General features: G+C 37.7%; 1 protein-coding gene across 5 annotated transcripts in view; it reads right to left on the bottom strand.

The window, feature by feature from the left end:
* Positions 1–16,093, bottom strand: part of fat3a (FAT atypical cadherin 3a) — a 689,153-nt gene that overhangs the window by 81,705 nt on the left and 591,355 nt on the right. For all 5 annotated transcript variants that reach the window (XM_048598158.1, XM_048598163.1, XM_048598159.1 and 2 more), the window contains 2 exons: positions 8,603–8,992; positions 7,413–7,627 (listed from right to left, as the gene is read on the bottom strand). In XM_048598158.1, the coding sequence (XP_048454115.1) occupies positions 7,413–7,627; positions 8,603–8,992 (605 nt within the window). The remainder of the gene's footprint in view (positions 1–7,412; positions 7,628–8,602; positions 8,993–16,093) is intronic.

Genomic DNA, 16,093 nt, shown 5'->3' with positions numbered 1-16,093 from the left:
ATTGAAGAAACCTTTGTGACCTGCACAAATAGCAGACTGTAACACAATCTGCTCTCAGGAAATAAATACAATCTATGCAGAGTCACTTTGAAATTGCAACATACAAGTGGTCTTCTAGCCACAGTGCTTCCAAAGCATAAGAGGGCCAAGACAAATAGGGTAGCACCAAGATTATAGAGCTGTTGCAGCGAATGGGGTACTTGGGGGCAAGGACTCAAAATAATGTGGTCTCAAAGTTGATAATTGGTGTAAAAGTTACAATGGAAGGAGGGTACCAACCGTAAATGAATTGGAAGCATATTTTATACTTTGTTTTAGAACCATAGAATCCCTACAGTGTGGAAACAGGCCCTTTGGCCCACCAAGTCCACACCAACCCACACAGCATCCCACCCAATCTACACATCCCTGAACACTACGGGCAATTTACCATGGGCAATCCACCTAGCCTGCACATCTTTGGACTGTGGGAGGGAACCCACGCAGACACAGGGAGAATGTGCAAACTCCACACAGGCAGTCACCCGAGGGTGGAATCGAACCTGGGTCCCTGGTGCTGTGAGGCAGCAGTGCTAACCCACTGAGCCACTGTCCCACCATTTTGCACCAGTTCCTAGCCGTATTGGGAGAAGTAGAGTTGTACTTCGTGTGTTGACTGGCTTGAGGTAGCCGTCTATTACTGCTATAAGTGCCTTTGTGTGTAGTCTTGTCAGCCAATAAAACAGATTATTTTAAACTTTGTTTCAGGAGTCAAGCACTGGGACTGATGCATTTTCAGAACTGTAAGATAGCTAGGTATTGTAGAAAAGACAGGAAAGAATGTTCAACTGAAAATGTGTGGATTTTTAAAGCTGTAAAGAAGATTTTTAAAGAAGTCAGCTACTGAAATAAAAGGTATAAAGGCAGTGTATTTTTTATTTTTCTGCAGTTTTAATTGTGGATTGAAATAAGGAAAAGAAGAAGTTAAAAACCAAGAATTGCTGAATGTTTTGAAAGCAAGTAACCTGGCATTCGTTGTAAGTATTGATTATACATTTGCTTGTTCAATCAGTAATTGAAGCTTCAGTGGTGGATGAGCTGGAGATGAAGAGTTGTGTACAGATGCAGCTCTGGTTTCTAAGAAGCTGATTGGTCTGTAGATAAGTGATCAATTATTAATGGCAAAGGCCTTCCAGTTGCCAACAAATTCTCAGATAGCACCTTGGGGCTGTGTTAAGATATGAAGTAATCAGAACTCCACCAGCTCAGAAGCTGTCACTGTGCTCTGCAGTAAAAGCCCTTTTAAGCCTGAAGAAATCCAATTTATCATTCCATCAGCAGTTGCTGCAAGCAGCGACTTTAAATTAAGAAGTCAAAGATCTTTTATAAGTGAATTAGCTATTCTGTGCCTCTTGCAAACTAGAGGAAGCATCCAAAAAAGGAAGACTGAGAAGCAGCATTCTGCCCAGAAGAACCATTTCACCAGAGCCTGTGAACAGAAACCACTGAACCGCTTTCCCAATTTTCCCTCTGTCCATAAACACATATTTCTTTTCAATATGTGGGTACACACGTGTTGTGTGTGTGCATGTGTATAAGGGGAGTTTATGTGAATGGGCTTTAGAAGTAGAATTTCATGTTTACGGTGCATAATTGTTTTCTTGTAGCTCGTGTCTATTTACTTGTAATAAAAAGTCATTATGTTAAGTACAGAAGCCAGAGCTGTGCTTTCCATCAACCTGGGTTTCAAAGATAGGTAGGTTGGGGAATTCTATATACTTGTTTAAAAAAAGCTTTAACTTTTGTGATGACTCCAGGAAAAATGGGGTTTTATTGCCAATGCACTTCCTCAGTGAGGTGCAACAACAACAATGGAAAAGTTCTCAAAAAGTCCTCAACTTTGAATTACTAGATAAATCAACATGGCTGAGAATTTTCCTCTCCCTTCTACTGTTGGAGTGAAAGGAGAAATGAAACAGAACTAGAATTTTTTTCTATCCTCATTAACAAAACAATGAAATAGCAACAGAATTAATGAAAAGAAAAGCTGCACAAATAAGAGCTCCAAGCCTACTGTCAGTGCTGGGAAAAGAGTGCCACATGTTGCAATATAGCCAAAGTCTCATTCAGGAGCAGAAATGTCAACAGGAAAGATTTTGAAAGCTTTGAAGATAGACTTTGAATTCCATATTAATGTTATCTAATGTATACACAAGACATGTTCAACATTAGAGCTCTTGGGAAAGGGAGTCTGGTGGTCAATAAATGGCTGCACTGATACATCTCGCTGAACCCTGAGAGTTTAGACAACTGAAAGATTATCTCATCAGAGCTGGGTTTATCTTAAGCATAAGAGATTCTGCCGTGACAGCATCTTTGCCTGGACAGGAAAATAAACTCAAGGAAGCTATTAAGATGTACAGAAGCTCTGAAATAATTAATCATCAGATAACACATGTGCCAAGAAACATTCCAAGCCAAATGAGAATCACAGATTGGTAAAAAGGAAGAAATATTTACATAAAGGTCAAGGCCAGGGGACAAGATGCAAATTTGCAGAGAACACTATACAAAAGAAATGGAAGCTTGTCTAGCATGGGGGCAGCTTTAACTGAGAGACGCTGAATCACTTTGCATGCAAGTGTTTAGCTACAAAGAAGCAATGCAAACCTATAGAGATGGCTACTGGAGAGATGTCAGCTGAAGATTCTGATGAATTGTTTTACACCATACAACAGATTGGCATCATCAGGTCTAAAGGTGATAAATAGTTTTTGACTGGTCGAATGATGACAACAGGAGCGCATCAAGTGAACGTGAAGTGGTAGACAGATACATTATTTTATTAAGCATCTTGAGTTTTGCAGATCTATATGAAGTAGTTCAAGATAGTGACTGGAAAGATTATGGCTTTTAAATTAAGTTCATGCTATAAGATAGAATGCTATTCATGCCAAGAGAACAAATGAAGCCTAGAGCCCATTACAGTTGTGAGAACCAGTTCTAGATAGGTGTTAAGCAAAGTTCATTCCTTTCAAATGATGTAAGTCCAATACTTGGATGAGTATTCCTAAATGTGTCAAAAGAGATTCAAAGCATTTTGCACGCCACTAAGCAATTTACTACCAAGTAGATCCTACAAGATTACAAAAATGTTTTCACTGGACTTAGGTGACTCCTGGTGAATATCATCACAAATTGGAAGAATTTGAGAGACTAATGCAGCAAACCCAACCTGGCCTCAAGCCTAGCCTGAAGACAAGATGGAAGAGCTGGAAAAGAAGGGAGTAATCATGATAATGGCAAGTCTGACATAATGGATTAGAACAGCAGAATTTTTTTAAAAAACCCTGAAAAAATAGACAATGCACAGATGGAAAAGATCTCAATAAAACTTTGTAGAGATCTCATAACATCTATGCCAATCACTGAAGAAAATGTGACACAACTTGCCAAGCAAAAGTTGGTTACTATTTTCAATGTGAAGGATAGTGACTAACAAGTGCAGCTGGATCAAATCAGCAGTTTTCTAACTAAATTCTACCTGTCATTTTGGAGATAAAGATGGTGGAGCACGCTGTTTAGCAATTCTGCTGCTCCATAAGATCATCAATTAGTATGAGATCAGCAGTGATCTTTCTGGAGTGGAAGCTGTTGAGAATGATCTGCTAGTCTATGGATGTGGAGATACATCACAGATCACGATCAGAATTTCGTGAGATTGCTAGACAGCTTACCACAATCTGAGCTGAACAAGAAAAAGATGCAATTCAGGAGTCTGAATTCAAGAGGGTTGGTAAAAGACTGACAGTAAAAGGTGTCTCATCTGGATTCTGACAAGGAGAGACGTGTAGCAGAGAAGCAATGACCAACAGATGTGAAAAGACTGAAATGGTTTGTTGGATTTGTGACCTATTTAGAAAAGTTCTCACATTATTTTATGGTGGCTCAATGGTTAGTACTGCTGCCTCACAGCGCCAGGGACCCGGGTTCAATTCCACCCTTGGGCAACTGTCTGTGTGGAGTGTGTACGTTCTCCCCATGTCGGCTTGGGTTTCCTCCGGGTACTCCGGTTTCCTCCCACAGTCCAAAGATGTGCAGGCTAGGTGGATTGGCCATGCTAAATTGCCCATAGTGTTCAGGGATGTGTAGATTAGGCGGGTTATAGGGGGCTGGGTCTGGATGGGATGCTCTGAGGGTCAGTATGGACTTGTTGGGCTGAAGGGCCTGTTTCCACACTGTAGGGATTCTATGATTCTATGATAATAGCCCGAACTTCTATTAAATCTCACTTCTAAGGACATGCAGTGTATTGGGGTGCACAAGAATCATCTTACACTAGAATTAAACTACTAACGATGGCAGCATCAGTGTTGAGGTATCACAATGCTGACCTTGTAGTGTGAACCAGCAAGCTAGGACTTGGAGCAACCTTTAGAAAGCAAGGGCCGCCAATTGCATTTACATTCAAGAGGTGAAAACAAACCAAATGATGTTATGCTAATATACAGAATGAGTGCCTGCGATTGTCTTTGTGAGCTTTTTAATCAGTACCTGTTAGGTAGAGAAATAGTATCAATGGAGTCGTCATTTCAAAACATCTTTCTTAAACTTTTTCTTTCTGCTCAAAAGCATCTGCAAAGAATGTTACATCTTATGCACAGTGATCCTCTAAATATAACATATGAAAGGGTAAAGTCGCCATAGTCCCAGATGACCATAGGGCTGCTCTCTCATTAGAAAGAAATGACTGGTGGTGAGTTTAACCTGAAGGTTACCATGCCTCAAGTGAGTCGCAAGGTTGAGAAGGCAGGGCTTTCACAGTGGTACAGAAATTGAACCTACTCTGTTGGTGTCATTCTGCATCGCAAACCAACCATTCAGCCAACTGAGTTAAACAACATACAAGCAAGGGAAACAGATGCACATTACAAACATGCTGTCAAGAGAGATACACACTAAGAATTTTTAGAATATGAAGACAGAGTGCAAAATCTTCCACATTAAATGAGAAGTAATGGCTCAACGCAGTCTGAAAGTCAACAATCTAGCAGAGACTCTGCATCTGAAAGACAACAGTGTTGCTCAAATCAGACAAAATATGTAACAAGGCGCAACTCTTCACGTTGCAGGAAGTGCTGATGAAAGGATGACCTGAAAGTATCAATAACACACTTGCTGCTGTAAGAGAGTATGGGCATATAGTAATGAATTTATAGCCCGAGGTGGCATATTGTGCAAAGAAAGTAGAGTCATTATCTCCAAGACAATGAAAAAAGATATGTTGAAGTATCTGAATGAAGTACATCAAAGAATTGAGACATGTCTAAGAGAAGAGGCCAAGCAGGAGCAATGTGATTTAGATTTGGTCAGTGCAATGTCCATAATGAATCCCAAGCTATGCAAGTTGAAGAGCCACTTATGACTTATGACATCCCAGGGAGACCACAGATAAAGCTTGAAATAGACCTTTTAACTCTCACAGGGATTGATTATCATATTATTGTTGGCTACAATTCTGATTACTGGGAGGCTGATCAGCTGATTCCAATGATTACCAGTTAAACTGAAGAATGTCTGAAAGTGCGGTTCAGCTATCACAGCATTCCAGGCATTGTGATCAGTGTCAGTGACCTCCAATTTATGAATGAAAATTTAGCTGCTTCATGAAGGATTGCAAAATTCAAAGCCATACATCATCTTCACACTATCCTTAGTCAAATGGAAAGACTGCAGTGCAGTGAAAAATCATGAAATTTTGAAATCAAAACTTCATATAAAACATGGAAAAGATCCAGCAATTCTTGAGTGCAGAAATATAAATACTGAAGCCATGGAAAATAGTTCTCATGTCACATCACATCCAAACTACTACTCCAACAGTAAAAGTCACTGAAGCCAGAATTACTACCAAGTGTGGGTGACAAAATCAAGTGAAATTACAGAAACTATATTTCACTTTGATAAAACTGCCAAGTCAATGCCAGAGCTGAGTATTGAAGAGTCAGACAGAGTGCAAACATTCAATACGCTCAGTAAAAGTCAGCCCACAAGACAACTTGGGAATGGTGTTGAGCAATTATTACTTTGGTCTTACAGGGTGGACATGCATGACCAGGTACATGACCACAATGACAGACATCCATGTACAACTAGAGCAGCTGTGCCTTCACTGCTTGGAAAGATGTAATCTCATTCCTACATAGACAACAGAATTACCGTCAATTCCAGAGCAATAGAAATGGATCGGCAACAGCAGTAATCATGGTTGGAAGAACACTTCCTACAGAAGGAACATCACCCTGGAATGAGCAGATACTAGATAAACAGCAAGCAACAACACATATGCGTACCTTTAGGAAATGCGAACAATCTAAAGATTATACACAATGTATATATAGAAACACACAAAAGTGGAATGACTAGAGTTAGAACCCTGTTTTATAAATGAACTATAATTTTTTTTGTGACCATGTATATTAGATAACTTGCACAACTTGTAGCTACAAATTACACAGCATGGAATTTGGGAAAAATGAGGGTATTTGAAGAAGTGTACTTATGTCTATTGTATTGGCTAACTTACTATAGTCATGTGTACCTTTACCGTAAATGCCTGTGTATGCAGTCTTGGCAACCATTTAGACAGGTCTCTTGAAACACCAACGGTCTCTGGTTGTTTGGTTGCACTGACCCCATTGAACGTGCAGAAAGCCTGCCATTTGATAACGCAGTACGCTCTGATTATCACATTATTTTCCCCATAACACTTGAGATGCCTGTGGAATGTATTTTAGCTATTATGTATAGCTTAGAAACTGCAGGTGTACAATTGTGCTGTTGTTCCTGTGACCACTTTTGGACCACTAATACCCCAAATCTTGGGCATGAAGTCATTATAATATTAAGAATGTGCTGATATGATAGTGATATTCAGTGCATGGACATTCTGGAATTTTTGGAGGTCCATGATAATGAACAAGAGAACAGCCTTACCAAAATGAAAGACTGGACAAATATTATTCTTGGTTGGCCCAGGGTCCAATGGCAATTGAATTATCCGTAATTGAGTGCTAATTTATTTCTGCTTGATGGGATCCAAATGGCAGAATAGTGAAAAAAGCTATGGTAAGTGCAGGAATGTCCCCAAACTGAAGTTGGAATTTATGGTGGCAACTTCCAAAGGGTAAAAATTAAAAGAGATGGATTGCACCTCTACATCTGCACTATCCCCAACTATTGAGGGAAAAGTTTAGAAGTACGTGTTATGAATGCATTTCTACTTTCCTAGTAATTACTCCTGGTGTCTGCTGACAAAACTCCCTTTTCCAGTCATCTATTTTGTGACCGCAGACTAGTATGATGCTCAAGAATCTTTCTTCACCAAATTTTTGAAGTATAGCGTAGCAAAAAGCATTAATAAAAAGATATACCTTAATGACCGAGTCTCCGATAGATGCATCTTCACTGATAACAGCATTGTATACTTCTCTACTGAACTCTGGTGCATTATCATTGACATCTGTTATATTGACATTTACTGTAGTGACTGCGCTCAGTGAAGGAGAGCCTCCATCTCTGGCTTCAACTGTAAGGTAGTAACCCTTACAAGTTTCATAGTCGAGATATTCAATTATAGAAACAATTCCTGTGTTTGAAGTAAAGTTCAAAAAAAGTCAAGCAAATCTAAACCCAACACAGAAAATAATCATTCCAAACACATAATGTCATATTTTAGCCAAGACAGCATCAACAGTGATTATCATTGGAATGAAACTTATGCTAAAATTCAATCAAAGCCAATGAAACAGAAAACTGGGTGGAGTACAAGCTGGTCTGTAAATTCATTATTGATTATTTCAACCATTTTCAAAGGTCAATCTCACTCCTTACCCATCTACAATTCTGGTACCAATTCTCACTAGAAAATTGGGAATATCATGATTTCTGAAATGGATTCTCTGATTCTCATTGCCATCAAGCAAGGCTTTACATGCCAACAATGTTGCCTCAATGAATTCATTCTTTTGCTTGCATCGACATGTGCTCAAAAGCCAATTGGCACAAATTAATTTAGTAGTAAATTGGATATTCCAGTGAAGGTATTTCTCAAAGGGCAGTAGACTTGCACAACAATATAATTTGGATCAAGCAGCATCTAGATATGCCTGCAGAGAAAGAGGAGCTCTGAGGATTACATTAAAATTCAGAATTGCAATGAATTTGAAAATGTTGTCTCAGATGGTCTTTCATGCTTTTAACTGTATTCTAAATTTGAGCTCATTTATATGAAGATGTGAGTACAGAATTCTTAGCAAGCATCAGAAGCCATTATAAAAATGTAAAAAAAAAAGTCAGAAGCTTCAATATCAAATATTATAGTTGAAATATTGATATTTAGATTAGTTTTTATGTGCAAAATTACATTGTATTATCAATGTATTTCATATAGAATGCTTACAGTTTTCAAACATCTGGGGAGCGAACATGCCTCATTTATTGAGCACACTTAACATTTAATATCACAAAATTGGCTGCTATAAACCTATAAACATTTTCTACAGTCTACCTTAAACTGTAAACTGATTTGGTACGAAGGAAGAGCAGAACAGATTACTTTTACCTTTTTGAGGATCAATTTTGAATTTTCCATGTTCATTACCAGATCTAATATTGTACGTAATTTCTGCATTTGCACCAATGTCCTTGCTGGCAGCATACAAAACTAAAATCTCAGTTCCCAAGCCTACATCTTCCGCAATTGTGGCTAGATAGTCTCGCCTCTCAAAAACTGGTGGATTATCATTGATGTCCAACACAACGATAGAAACCATGGTGAAAGCTGAGAGTTTCCTTGATATTCCTTGATCTGTAGCTTTGATGGTGAGATTGTATAATGCTTGCTGCTCTCTATCCAATGCCTTTTCCAGACTGATGATTCCAGAATACTTATCAATGGAGAAAAATCCATCAGCAGAGTCAACAAGTACATATTCTACATCTCTGTTTGGGCCTGATAACAAAATAAATGCTTTTTTATATCTCTTACAGTAGTTGAATTCCAATGACAAATTTTACAACATGTCAGTAAATAGATACATTGCTGTTCAGATTTTTGCAATAATAATTACCAACGATACAGGTAATACTATGTATCATACTATGGGGAGGCAATGGCATTGAGGTATACTGTACGTTTAAAAAAAGTATATTGTCAGTTAAAAAATACTGGTCTAAGTGCAACCATGTAACCATGTACAATGTATCTAGTTCACTAATGTCCTGTAGGGAAAGAAATCTACTATCCTCACCTTGTTTGGACTACATGTGGCTCCAGATCCACAGCAATGTGATTGACTCTTAACTGTCTCTGAAATGAGCTAGAGAGCCAATCAGTTCAAGCACCAATGATGCATAGCAACAAATGCTGGCCTCGCCAGCAATGCCAAGATTGTGTACAAAAATACATAACTGTAGTTTATTTTTATAACTATTAATGAGCAAAACATGTTTTGAGACATGAATTACATAACTATATGTAATTAATAATAAATGAAATATTTTAGGCAATTATAAGCACTTTATTCAGATAAAGGAATAAGCAATTAGGAAGCAATGCCATCAACGAATGCTTATAATAGACTACAGAGCCAAAATTTAAATAATAATTATTTCATAAATGCAACAGCCCTTCGTGGAAATTTCACAGGTGTGGAATTAAATCCTGAAAGAGTATGGATTGCATTTAATGATATAACTGTGGTCCCAGCCACTGACTGGATAGCCAGGGGTTACTCTGGCATGGCCATTTTCAGAAGTGTCATCTAACCTATGTCAAATCAGGCAGTTAATTACTTGCCCTCTGGGCTTCCATGTCGTAACATGTGAAAAGCCCATCTCAAGATCTCCTATTTAATCAGAGGGGTAGCAGCTCTATAGTCTCAATACAGCCAAGAGTGCTGTCCATTGCTGGTACTGCACAAGTGTGGAGGAGAAAACATGAAGTATGCCCTGGAATTACGTGATGTAGTCGGGCTCAACAGGATCATTCAGGCAGATCATGTTGAGAGATGGGTGTGTGGTTATTACTGAGATGCAGATATATTGCCATGATCTTAGATTAGAAGTAACCCCAAACTATGGAACACTGAGGAAATTCATGACATGTAAAGGGCCTCAGCTGATATTTTGAGAGTTGCATAGTTGGTAACACTTACCCTTAGTTAAAGGTATTTGCAGTTACAAAACTACTAGTTACTGTATTGGTATGATCCTAGTTGATATTGCCACTGATCCCAGAATGAAATCTGGCTTGATAGATCATACATTTTTAAAAAAACTGAATATGTCAGCACTACACTGAAAAATATAAACACCAGGCTGAAGATCTGATTTTGACAACAAGACAGATGTTAATAGTACATTAGAAAAAAAAAATAAACCAAACCAAGCTATCTAAACTAAGAGTTTTTAAAAATTCAAAATACATAGCAAAGCATAGTTCCATCTGCTCCCCAATATCACCTTGCAGTTACTCAAAAATCAAATACAGCTTCCTTCCCTGTCAATCTGTAGATTTGACTTAACTGTTATATTTCCTTAGTTCCTGTCTTGTGATCTGTAAAATACTTTCCTTGTATTCTTACATAACTGAAGTTTTAGACTTTCTCAGCCTTGAATGACCAATGCAAATTTATAATAAAACATTCTGAGTCTGGAAGTTTCACAGTCTACTCTTTCACTGAGATAACATTCCCTTATCTGCTGTGAACAGATTTGGTTTCCTAAGAGAAATAAAACTTGCCTTCAGTTATGTGTTCTCTGATACATACTAATTTAAAATCATAGTTCTGAAAAGACTGATCTAATTATTAAACACTTCCACATGTATATACCATATCCATATGCCACTAGTGTGAAATTCAAACACGAAAAAAATAATGGAAATAAATCACATCCTTTTTATCACAGCGTCAACTTACTTTTCGCAAATATTAATTATATTGTTTGACAACTAAATTCTATTCTGCATAAAAATAAATTTTATTGGCTGTTATTTCAAGACATTTGTGAACATACATGATTTTTTGGAATCCATTCCCCCAATTATTACAACCGTTCTTTCTGTCATGACTGCTTCTTGCAGTTTAGGGACTACTGCATCCAAAACAATAGGAAAATGCTTCATCAGGCATTCCTGTCCAGATTACTGATTCTTCTCAATAACAGATAACAGTTTTGACATGACCAAGCTGTTGTTATTCATTGGAGGTTATTTCCATATACCACATATTTTATAGTTTCAGTTTGAAACCAAACCTAGAAATGTTTTGCAACTTCAAACGTCGCAGGAAAGACATTTCTGACATTAGATCTCAACCTGTAGTTCCCATCCTCACATGAACCAATCAACTTCTAAAATTTGTATCCATGATATGGATTGTACTTCTTCAGCTAGATCATTATGAATAGTCACATGTTCCATGTTAGTACTAATGTTTATGCAAGTGTAAGATGCGCCAAATGTTCTCTTTAAGTCAACTCTGAAGACCACTCTGTTCTTGTTCTACAGGACTGACAGCGGGACATAAAAATCTTATAAATTTGCAATCCATATCATTGGTTCAGAAATTCTGATCAGTGTCAGAAACTTTCAATAAAACTTCCCCAGCCCCTGACCAGTATGGGCAATGGTGAGAAATTTTGGACACAATCAGATGAAAAATGAGATTCTCAATGTCAACAAAAAAATGTTTGTTTTCCCCCTCAAGGTTTTCAAGACTAGATGAGAATCTTGCGAGGAAAGTGGCAAGGATCTTACTTCCATGCATTTGCACCTCATTATTTGTTGATCTCACTTCATTCCTACATGGTGATAAACTAGATGGTACCAATTCCCCACTTGAAAGTCAAAGTGGTTACCTAGCAGAAAAAGTTTGCCTGTTGCTTCTCCAGGTCTTCATGTTCAGGTCTATTCACCATATAAACTCTATATATAAACACATTCCATCATCACTGACCACCTTATTCCTCAGAAGTCGACATTGCAGAAACATCAGCCTCTCCATATTGCCATGCTCAATCCCAGTATGATTCTGAAGACACTGCAGCACTTCAATACACAACTTTGTAGCTAGCTGACACTTTATATTGCAATGCTACTGCCAGGTCGCACTGTGTGCAGGGACACACACCCATCTTATGCATCTGAACAGGATGTACCAGAGTTTCTAGCTTGCTTTCTGAGCACTCACTCACTTTACCCTTACTTGAACACACACAATGCCTTTTAACACATTGAAGCTTTAAAGAAAACCTACGGGTTCACAGCATTTTTTTCCTTGCCTTGCTTCTTAGTGCAGACTGAATGCAGCGTGTCATGGTTGCTGGCACAAAACAGTCATGGAGGTGGACTAAAATTGCCTATCAGAATTTACAACTTCCCAGGCAATTCCTTCGTTGTCAGCTGCACTGGGATTTCTGCATTATTCTGATGCACACTCCAATCTACACTATCAAAACAGCTACCCACTATTGGAATTTCTGGGCTACTATACACACATAGGAAAATCAGTTTATATGGACATATTGATGCAATATTTTGTGAAAATCATTAATTTTTAATAAGTTGATTACTGGCTTAACATCATATTCTTCTAAACCCATTAGCACCTACCTCATAAAATAACAATTCCCTCTTCTGAATCTGAAAAGATCCAATATGTAAGATCTACCAAGGATTCTTTACCTCCCAACTGGTTCTCCAGTGGGTGAATACTTAGCTCAAATGTTTAGTTACTCATCCTGGTGTCTTGGATCTGTGCCTTTCAGGAGGGTTTCATCTCAGTATTACATATGTTGTTTGTCTGCTGTGTAATCTACTAGTAAAGCTATTGCTCAATCTTGCAATTAGCTTTTTGGCTTTGTCACCCAACTACTTCAATGTTCTTGTCATGGGGAAGCTACATTTTAATCTATTTAAGGTGTTCACTAGACACTTGCAACATTTTATAGGTTTGTCAGAAGGTGTGTATAACTACGTGATTTTGTTTTGTTCTCAATTTAAGAGTATATTTGACAGGTTGGCCAATTTAAACAGGATGACTCTGGCATTTGGCTTTCAATTAGCAAATAGCGATTTAAACAAACACTGAACAAGATGGAAATTGGCCAAAAATGATTATCCCTCTTATGGTCTTTCTGCAGATCACAAATTAATTCTGGAAAGAAAACTGATTTCAGTTTAACTTTACACAATAATGCACAAAATTACTGATTTCAAAATAATGGATTCACTTTGTGCAACACAAAGATATTTGCTCAATCTTACTTCATTGTGGATTAGAATGTCCTACACAGTACTGTATTAATGAATTGATTTAAATTAAACCTAGATTCCGGATTGATGGACTCCCATTGCTTTGCTGACATTTTGTTCCATTTCAGATGTGTAGATAATTTGCTTTATGACTGATTTAAGTGTCAGCTGCACATGTAATGCTCCAAGTTTCAGTTTGCAAGCAGTAAAATTCAGATTAATATATACAACATCACATTGCACCGAGACCTGGCCTGTCATAAAACTCTAAACTACATAAGAATGGCTATGACTTAATTTGTGAATAAAAAGAGAAAAAAAAATATTTCCAGCTACATTGCCATGGATCAAGTGCTGGAGAAAAGCTATATGGATGAAAGAATTCTCTCACAGCTGTTACATTCTGCTCCACAAATGCTGTTTACATGTTTTAAATACTGCAAGATCCCAGTAGGGTGTTAATGATAGCTCTATTTCAACTTGAAAAATTATATCATGATCAACTATGTTTCAATTACAAGACATTTAATTATGAGCTAAATAATAAATATTTACTTAGATAACAATTAAGAAATAAAATTCCATATGCTAATATTATAGAAGTTTGATTTCACCTGAGATTTTTAATTTGACATTATCTAGTAAATAGAAAATAAACGTGGATGTTTTGAATCCATTTACAGGCTTTATATCAAGAATAATTATGTCAACTTGAAAGAAGAACTAAATTTGGGTTAAAACCAAATTAAGATTTTTACCAGGCTCCAACAATTCAAAGTGTACATATGTTTCAAATACTTAACTTTACGATTTAATATAAAGTATAAAGCTGTAATGTGTTTCTGAAATTTAAGTCTTAATTTTTACCAAAAAAGTAAAGATTTTTTTACTTCAAGCCAACTAACTTAATTCTCATTCAATTTAAATGTATTGGTTGCAGAATGAAAACATATGAAAAAGTGGATTCAATTATTGAGCTCTCCTGTTCAATTTATCTCTTGCAGATGACACATATTATTCTGAGATTAAATGATTGTATCAATAAACAAATCAGTACTTGTTATCGTCATTATCACATCACAACTTCCTGTATACAAACTCATAATCACATTGGTAGGAATGACAATTTTAGGGAAAAGATTAAAGCAGTACAGAGTGAATTTGAGAGGTTAGGTACAAGATTAAAAAATAATAACTTAATTTCTGGTTTCGTCCCAAAGCCAAACTCAAATGAGGGAAGGAACAAAGGGTTAAAGGAGATAAATCAATGGCTGAAGAGCTGGTGTATTGTTCAGGGATTCAGGTTTTTGGACAATTGGAATATCTTTTGGAATACAAAAGATCTGTTCAAAAAGGATGGGTCTAACCTAAACTGGAAAGGGACCATCTTAGCAGGGAGATTTGCTCATTCCATTAAGGGAGACTTTATACTGATAGAGACGGGGAGTGGAAGAATTTTGAGTAGATTGATAGGGAAGGTTCTGAATGTGAGGAGAGCATGTCAATTAGAAAAGAAAGACAAGAGAGAGTCAGAGTATGTAGTGACTCTGAAGAACTAAATTGCATTTATTTTGATGCAAGGGGTCTCACAGGTAAGGCTGATGAACTCAGGGCATGTTTAAGAACATGGGGTTGGGATGTCATAGCTATTACAGAAACATGGCTTAGAGATGGACAAGACTGGCAGCTCAATGTTCCAGGTTTTAGATGCTTAGAAAGGATAGAAAAGGAGACAAGAAGTGGGGAGTAGCATTTTTGATAAAGGAATATATTACTGCTGTGACTAGAGAAGACATTTCTGAAAAATCCTCCAGTGAAAATACACAGGTAGAAATTACAAATAAGAAAGGCAAGATCACTTTGATGGAATTGTACTATAGGCACCCCAATAGTATGAGAGAAATTGAGAAACAAATATATAGGGAGATCTCAGATGTAGGTAAGCAGAATAAGGTTGTAATAATGGGGGATTTTAATTTTCCAAACTTTGACTGAGGCTACCAAGATGTTAAAAGTTTGGGTGGTGAAGAATTTGTGAAATGCATTCAAGAAAATATTCTTTATCAATATGTGGATGCTTCTACTAGAGAAGGAGCAAAACTAGACTTTCTTTTGGGCTATAAAGCGGGGCAGGTGACTGAAGTAAAACATAGAAGATAGAACAGTACAGCACAGTACAAGCCCTTTGGCCCACAATGTTGTGCCAAACTATTATCCCACTCTAAGATCAAGCTAACCTGCATACCCTTCATTTTACTCTCATCCATCTGCCTATCCAAGAGTCGCTTAAATGTCCCCAATGTATCTGACTCTACTACGATTGCTGGCAGTGCATTCCACGCACCCACCACTCTCTGTGTAAAGAACCTATCTCTGACATCTCCCCTACACCTTCCTCCAATCACCTTAAAATTATGTTCCCTCGTGATAGCCATTTCCACTCTGGGAAAATGTCTCTGGCTATCCACTCTCTCTATGCCTCTCATCATCTTGTACACCTCTATCAAGTCACCTCTCATCCTTCTTCACTCCAATGAGAAAAGCCCCAGCTCCCTCAACCTTTCCTCATAAGATCTGCCCTCCAGTCCAGGCAGCATCCTGGTAAATCTCCTTTGCACCCTCTCTAAAGCTTCCACATCCTTCCTATAATGAGGCGACCAGAACTGAACACAATATTCCAAGAGATAGTGGGAACTGCCGATGCTGGAGAATCTGAGGTAACAAGGTGTAGAGCTGGATGAACACAGCAGGCCAAGCAGCATCAGAGGAGCAGGAAAGCTGACGTTTCAGGTCTGC

The sequence above is a fragment of the Rhincodon typus genome, chromosome 6 (genome assembly GCF_021869965.1).
Source record: "Rhincodon typus isolate 14 chromosome 6, sRhiTyp1.1, whole genome shotgun sequence".
Lineage (NCBI taxonomy): Eukaryota > Metazoa > Chordata > Chondrichthyes > Orectolobiformes > Rhincodontidae > Rhincodon > Rhincodon typus.
This window is presented reverse-complemented; position numbering and strand designations above follow the sequence as displayed.